This window comes from Sinocyclocheilus anshuiensis, unplaced genomic scaffold, assembly GCF_001515605.1.
Source record: "Sinocyclocheilus anshuiensis isolate Anshui unplaced genomic scaffold, SAMN03320099.WGS_v1.1 scaffold2585, whole genome shotgun sequence".
Classification (NCBI taxonomy): Eukaryota; Metazoa; Chordata; class Actinopteri; order Cypriniformes; family Cyprinidae; genus Sinocyclocheilus; species Sinocyclocheilus anshuiensis.
The window spans coordinates 265,268-273,605 of NW_015542593.1; the positions used below are offsets into that span (position 1 = coordinate 265,268).

Genomic DNA, 8,338 nt, shown 5'->3' on the forward strand with positions numbered 1-8,338 from the left:
AACAGCATTTATCTGAAATAGAAATGTCTGTATCATCACTTTTGATCAATTTAAAGCATCCTTGCTAAATAAAATTATTATAAAAGTATTAATTTCTATAATTACTTTTTTTTTGAATGGTATAGTGTATAATTTTTTATTTCAGATAAATGCTGATTTTTGGATATTTCTATCCATCAAAGAATCCTGAAAAAAGCTGTTTTAAATATTGATAATAATAATAATAATAATAAATGTTTCTTGAGCAGCAAATCAGCAATATGTAAGTAATGATGCTGAAAATACAGCTTTGATCACAGAAATAAATTACAGTTGAACAGATATTCACGTAGAAAACACTATTATTATTATACATTATTATACAGTTAATATAAATAGTAAAAATATTTCACAATATTACTGCTTTTGCTGTATTTTGGATCAAATAAATGCAGGCTTGGTGAGCAAGTAAAAAAACATTAAAAATATTACTGTTTAAAAACTTTTGACTGGTAGTGTACAACCTCTAATATTTAAAATAAATGAAATAAAAAATATAAAATTAGAATTTTAGAACATTTTTAATAATTTTGCATTCATGAAAAGATGATCTTTTGACATTAATTCTTTTTTGAAATTAATTTTATAATGTCAACACATCACAAATGGCCTTAAAACAATCCACGGCTATTTTTTGTACCACCTTGCAACATGACGTCACTTTCAGCCAATCAGAGCCGAGCTCTGTTGCGTTCGGACACAAATGACATCAGCAGGGAGTTACACACACAAACGCTCATCCCGAACCGTGACGCAGCTTTCAGACTCACATCACATCATAAACACACACACAGAGTGCTGTTCTACAGTCGTGGCCATTCACATTGTTTCTACAAGCATTAGCAGTGACATAATCTAGAAACAATGTGAATGAACACCACAACAGCTTAAGCAGCAAACTTTGCAAAACACTAAATTTATATCACTGCCAATACTTCTGGCCACGACTGTATATGTGGATGTGTGCATGCAGCAGTGCCTGGCTTTGAGTGTGAATGTGGGTCTGATGCTGATGAATGAACAGGGTTTACAGCATCTCTAATACCATCCGATCCTTCCAGGGCACTTGTGTGTTAAGCCTGTTTGTATAAAGCTCATAAATACACCAGCCATGAAGTCCAGCGCTGGGCTAAACCTGACTGAGACCTACAACATGTGTCCAACGAAGCCTTCAGACACTGATGCATTGAGCCGTGATGCTCATATATATTAATAGTGTATAATAGTGTTCTTAAAGCCACCTCGGTATTTTAATAATTAAGTATATTTATAGTCCATTGCTAATCGACATATCCTTTATTACAGTATAGAAAATATTTCTGCGTCATTCTGTGATAAGAAGCCACATCAGATCAGGAAGTGCGTACAGGTTTGCATTCCCTGGGAATTGAACCCATGACCTTGGTGTCGCAAGCCAAGCTATACTGTTTGAGCTACAGACATGATGTGATGTCATTATGACAAGTGACCAGAAAAAAAATTACGATTTGTTTCTGAATGTTTCAAAAGATCTGAAATCCCACACAACACACAGATCATTCATTCAGGATGATGAGAGCCAAGAGTGACAAACTCAGTGCAAATATACTGAGAAAATAAGATGAAAATGAAGATGGAAAGACTCTTTTCTGCTGCTGGTTTTGAAGACACAAATGAAGATGAATAAATGACAGCAAACAACTCATTAGATGAGAATATCGTGCTCTCTTTCTCATTTCTGCAGGGAACTAAAGAAGATTTGTGTCATCCATTAGAAGAAACTAGAATCAAATGCTGATATGATAGCGATTACAACCATTCCAGAATTCCAGCTAACAAAAATATGTTCTAAGGACATTTTGCTAACGTTCCTATTAAGTTATGAAAACGTTATTTCTGAATGTTCAAAACATCTAGTTTTTAAAAATTCTTCCATTTTATTATTTTGCAAACATTACAGGAACGTTACTTTTGAATGTTCTATGAACATTCTGAAACACGTAGTAGCTTTTAAAAAACGTTTGATGAACGTCCAACTGACACATTTCAGAAAGAACTTACAAATAATGTAATTTGTGCTAACGTTTTGAGAACATTATTAAAGACCAGATAACTTTGAACGAACATTCTATTAACGTTACTGGAAGAATGCTTGAAAGGAAGAAATGGTCATTTTTGGGTGAATTATCCCTGTAAGGAAGCCCTTTGTAATTCAGATGTGTTTGTTTCCGTTTTGGACAGTAAGTGCCATCCTTCAAACAACAAATAACAGGCGTGTTGAAGTTTACTGCTGAAGGTCTGGTTACAGTTGCTGTACTTTAAAGCAGAAGAACCAGAAGAAACAACCTCTGGCAGGGGAACTATTAGACTGTCAGCAGGATGAAAGCCTCTTTAAAGCATCACCGCTAAAAATACTGGAGCTGCAGGGTGTGATTTCTATTCAATCAAACACAACTGCAACAATAATGACTGTTTTTCAAACATGTTTCCAAACACTTGTCAGTCATTGGTCAGACGGTCAGAAGGTCCCGCCCCCAAACTCACATGATTGGTTGAGTACGAAGTGCCTACGTGACTCAGAACATTAAACGGACACTCCAGAGACTTTAAGCAGTTTTAAAGTTAAAAATAAGAAAAGAAACCAGGTAAATTAGTCAACCTGAATAATTAGTAGGTTGTTGAATAACAAAAACCTCTTTACCCTTTTTAAAGCATCACTGCCAAAAAATACCGAAGCTGCAGGGTGTGATTTCTATTAAATCGAACATAACTACAACAATTATGTTTCGAAACACTCGTCAGTCATTGGTCAGACGGTCAGAAGGTCCCGCCCCCAAACTCACATGATTGGTTGAGTCCGAAGCGTCTTTGTGACTGTAACCATTAAATGGCCTATAATTAATAGGTTACTGGATGACAAATGTCACATGTACATGAAGAAACGCCCTGTTATACATGCGCTGATCTTTCAAGATGTGAACCTTGATGAGACACGAGGGCTGAGCTCTGATTGGCTGACGGGCGGCTGAGCGGAACTCGTGATTGGCTGCCTCACCGTGTTGCCAGCTTGTGGCAGACGACTCCGCTGTCTGTGATGACCTCACTGAGACGCAGCTCCAGGTGAACCATTCCCTGCGGAGGAGAGAGAGAGAGAACAGCGTTACCATGGTTACACCCGCCACCCGAAGAGAGGGAGCGTGAGAGACGGAGGAGCGGCGCATGAGAAACCAATGAAAACACAAGCACTGCAGGGATCAGGCGGATCACGTGACCCAACACACACGGAAAACACGAAAAAAGAAATGTGTCAACCGGTAGAGATTCTGCTGATTCTGTTCATACTGCAGCAGAACTGATCTGACGTGTCAGATATTTAAAGCAGCTTCACATGTCTCGTCCAATCAGAATTTAGAATCCGTTTTCTAAGGTTAGTTTCACTGTTTTGGGTCTTTATATATATATATATATATATATATATATACAGTGGGTACGGAAAGTATTCAGACCCCCTTAAATTTTTCACTCTTTGTTATATTGCAGCCAAATCATTACAACACTAGTATTTTCACGAGCTAAAAAATTGTTAGTCAGTTATTTCTATTTTTTGCTGTTTCTGCTTGAGCACCTTTCTTTAGTGAAATATTCTATTCACTTGATTATCAAAAATAGGCATTAAAACATGATTATTAAATAAATATTTTTAGAAAAATATTTTTTCCCCTTAAATTTCCAGGTATTTTCATTAAAATATCCAGATGTTTCTGTAATATATAATATTTTAGTGACAGCGCACAGCTCTTCTTCTAAGAAATGAAACTTTCCTCAAGTTGAAACAACATTTCCGTTTTGAGTCTTTAGTTTTGAACACGCGTGTTTCATAATGTGAATCTGATTCATTTGATATGAATCATCCACTGAAATCCAAATAATAAAAAAAAGAAAATTATCAAATGAGACCTTTCATTAGTAAAATATTCTATTCACTGGATTACCAAAAATAGACATTAAAACAAAAATGAATAAATAAATTGTATATATATATATATATGGGTCAAAGACAAAAAAGGGATTAAGCATAAAAACAATAAGTGTAATACTGCTTTAATTTTTTAATACAAAGTTGTTTTAATTTATTCTTTAGATATATATTGTTACTGTGACATAAAATTATATTTTGGTGACAGCACGCAGCTCTTCCCCAGTGAAACTTTCCTCGAGTAGAAACAAAGTTTCTCTGTCTGACTTCAGCTGACATCATCAATATGCAAATGAGCCTTGTGAAGAGGATGGGCCGCTCTTCCTCACACACAGCACAACAATGAGCGCTCTATGGACAGAGACTCTGGGCTCTTCATTACACACACATGCTTCCTCTCTCAGCTCTGGATGAATGCGTCTGTGTTTCTGAGTATCGCTGTGAGACGACGAGACGATGCAGTGAACGTGATAACGTGTGAGTGATGACACTGCTGTGATCCTACAGGAAAGAGTTCTGATCTAAACATGCTCCTCGTGAACCCTGAGCGTCTGAGGCTCTATCAGGAGCTCAAGGTGAAACGGATTCACTCGTGTTTGTGCTCAACACACACTGTATTTGTTTTGAAATCCACCGGACCCAAACGCCAGCGCACACACACACACACACACACACACACACGCACACACGAGTGTATGATCTATATTTGTGACTCTGCAGCACAAAAGCAGTCTTAAGTCGCTGGGGTTGTTACACTGAATGACAATGTAACATTATTTCAACCAAATTGTAACATTGTATCCTGCAAAAACTTATCTGAAACCTTAAAAGTAGACACTTTAGTTACATGTAATGTGCTTTCTATGGACATAAAATCACTTTTGTTCATTTCTTTTGATGCAGACATCTTAATGTCTTCTTAAAATAGCATGATTTTCTGCTATTTATGCTACTTAATGCAAATAGTGGCAATTATCTGCACCTCAGCGTTGTAGTACATTATAAAACAGTATGCAATAATAAAGTATTATAATTTTAATTCAAATTATTAAATGGATGCCACATTTCTGAGACAATAAAGCCCTCCCTACACCTACCCGAAACTTTATTTTGAACTTTTCGATTATTTCCTTCATTTTTATTGAAAATAAATACCTTTCCGATGTGATATTTGAAAAGGGAGGGGGAAAAAATCTGCAAAAGGCAGGATTTAACTCTTAGTGTACTTAGTGTAAATAGACACTCTGATGTTTTTAACGCCGTTAAACTAGAAAAATTATTTACATGCGTTAACATCTATTCTATCCTTCTTTCTATTCTACGTGTGCTGCATTAGGCTAACTGAGACTTATCACAGCACTTGCATATCATTGCTCTTTTGTTAGTTTTGACTGCTTCTGTTGTCCTCATTTGTAAGTCGCTTTGGATAAAAGCGTCTGCTAAATGACTAAATGTAAATGTAATTGTGTGAACACATACCTGCACCTCTGAGTCTGCACACACCGGCTGCAGCGGGAACCAGTGGTCTTTACCGTGGTATTTCTGCAGGTCTTCCTTCTTCACGGCCACTTTACCTGCAGAAACAACACAGATCAACCAGAACACCCTAGAAACGAACTAAAAACCACCTAGCAACCATATAGTCTTACTCTTGCTCTTCAGTGTTAAACACTCCTCACATTCTCTTAGAAGGTTTCTAGTTGACGTTCAAACACTTTATGTGTCTTTGTTCTACATTCTTTCCCAAACATTCCATCTCCTCCTGCTTCAATATCTTGTAACACATTAAGGCCTGAAGCTGCATTTATCATAAATGAATCATAACAATCTGGTTGGTCAAGCTGCGTGATTAAACGTAGGAGCTCTACTGTGATTGGACGAAAACTAGGTGTTTCGGTTGTAAGCTGGGTTTTCATTGGCTGAATGGAAGTGGATCTGTTCAGGGCTCTACAGTGCGACCATTTCAGTCGCATTTGCTGAACACAGATATTAATGAGAGCTGCTCACCAATGCTGGAGTCCCTCCTGAACACGTCTCTGTCAAAGATGTAGAAGGACAGATGGCGGAAACTGCGCGGGATTTCACAATAAAAGTCCTCACCGTAGAACGGACTGCAGCGGACAGAGAAAACAGATATTGTGGGTATTATTATTCTTAAGTAAATTATTTTTCATTGTCAGATTGATGCATTGATGCACAGGTGTTGTTGAGTGATTTTACACCTCATTAACACCAACACACATCTTCATATGTGAATGTGTGTGTATGTGTGTGTGAGTGAGTGTGTGAATGTGTGTGTGTGTGTGTGTGAGTGAGTGTGTGAATGTGTACTGGTTTATATATCCTGGTGGGGACTTAAACCTGACTACACACAGACTCATGGGGACTCGTGTCACGGTGGGGACCTAAATTGTGGTCCCCACGGGTACAAAAGCTTATAAATCGTACAGAATGAAGTTTCTTGAAAATCTAAAATGCAGAAAATTTCCTGTGAGGGGTAGGTTTAGGGGTAGGGTTGCTGTAGATTAACGCATATTTGATATACATGGCCATAACATTGAGAGAAAATATTCTAAGATCAACATTCTTAGAATGTACTTATGATGTTTTTTTGTACTTCATTTTGTAGAATGTTCTAATAAACCTTTTTGTAACCTTTAACCAACATTATAATCATGACAAAAAAAAACTGGACATTGTAACGTTCTTAGAATATTAAAAAGCGTTCAAATAAAGTTATATTTTAGGTGAAAATATATTTAGTAGAAAGTTGTAAGAAACGTTTTTGTAACACATCATTAGCTATTTTTCCATCCTAAGTTACGAATTAAACTTATGCACAAAATCTGAATATCGAATAAAACATTTGAAAACAGTTGAAGAGAACAAAATCGTCACCTCCTGATTAACTTGCGCTAAATATCACCAAGAAAAACTAAATTTGCTGCAGTAGGAAAAGGCATTGTATATAATTTTTGTACACAATATATTAATGCAGTGTATTGAGTGTAATGTTATCTTATTTTCTGAGTCTGCTGTTTGGGAACGCAGTTCTGTGAGTTAATTATAACGAAGCACTTTGATGAGACTTTGCTCAAGCATTTTAGATGCTGTGCATGAGATCGGTCCATTGGTTGGTCTTTTTAGATGCGCATTTAGGAATTTATCCGGTAAAAGTATTTCCATCGTAGTTTATGCGCATGGTTTCTTATAGAATAAGAAATGTATCCGACTTAGTTGAGTGCATACGTTTTTTATGTGCATTTTCAGAATTTATGTGCATCTTGGCGTTTCCATCCAGCATTTTTTTTATGCGATATCCCAAAATAGGTGGATGAAAACATAGCTAATGCACACAGACAAGCAGATCTAAGCTGCTCTCCGGCTGCTCTGGGATCAGATGCAGAACAATAGAGCACAATATTCAGCACAGCAGCGCAGCACAGGGTGGGTTCAGTGCAAAAATCTGTGTGGGATCTGAAACCCAGTACACACATCAGACATGTGAGCAGAGGAATGCTGTCGGCCCGCACACACACACACACACACACACACACACACACACACACACACACACACACACACAGCCCTGCAGCAGGAAGAATGCAACACTTTGGGAGGAAGTTGGGTGTGTTGCGGTGTGTGTTTCCACAGAATGAACCGGTGTCCTGTTACACCCTCATCACCCCCATTGAGACCAATGAAGGTGTCAATCAATCTCAGTACGCGCTCGTTTGTTGCATGCATGCAATGAGTTTGCATTTCAAGTGCATGTGGAATATTGTGATCCTTCATAATGCTGGACTGCGATGAGTCACTAAGCAGATGAGAAGCACATCTGATGCTGCAGACAGACGCCGGCGAGGTGCTGTTGACGTGGTAAGCCGATCCATGCGTGACATTCTGGATCTAGAAGCATCTCTGTTTCCTGTCCACTCAATCCCAGAGCACATAATCGCACAGATCTTGATTGGATTACAGCTCGCAGGTCACTCTGGAGACCACGGCATTGTGGGATTACTGGAGCTGTGCGTGTGTGTGCTTAACCATCACTAGTACTAGTGCCCACACTGATCAAACCTCAGGGCCTTATGATCTATGGCCTTAAAAATCGAGTTTGCAGGATGTCACGGAATTCGGCAAATTTGGAAAAAATCGAAAGTAGGGCTGTACACTTAATCAAATATGAATATTAAAGCACAAAAAGACTGTGTGAGTTGTGCAGTTTAAAAAAGCAATTGTTGAATTTTCATTTGATTACATTTTAAAAGATTTAATTAAATCATGAAGCGATTCTTAATTCCATTTTAATTTACATTATCCATAATTAGAAATGTGTTTCAA

General features: G+C 37.6%; 1 protein-coding gene across 1 annotated transcript in view; it reads right to left on the bottom strand.

The window, feature by feature from the left end:
* The window catches only part of LOC107694463 (ras GTPase-activating protein 3-like), a 31,381-nt gene extending 25,138 nt beyond the window's left edge, over positions 1–6,243 (bottom strand). Inside the window, exons 1-4 of the mRNA XM_016494157.1 lie at positions 6,236–6,243; positions 6,002–6,147; positions 5,474–5,568; positions 3,074–3,150 (exon numbers count right to left, since the gene is read on the bottom strand). Coding sequence (XP_016349643.1) covers positions 3,074–3,150; positions 5,474–5,568; positions 6,002–6,147; positions 6,236–6,243 — 326 coding nt within the window. The remainder of the gene's footprint in view (positions 1–3,073; positions 3,151–5,473; positions 5,569–6,001; positions 6,148–6,235) is intronic.
* Between the last annotated feature and the right edge of the window lie 2,095 nt (positions 6,244–8,338).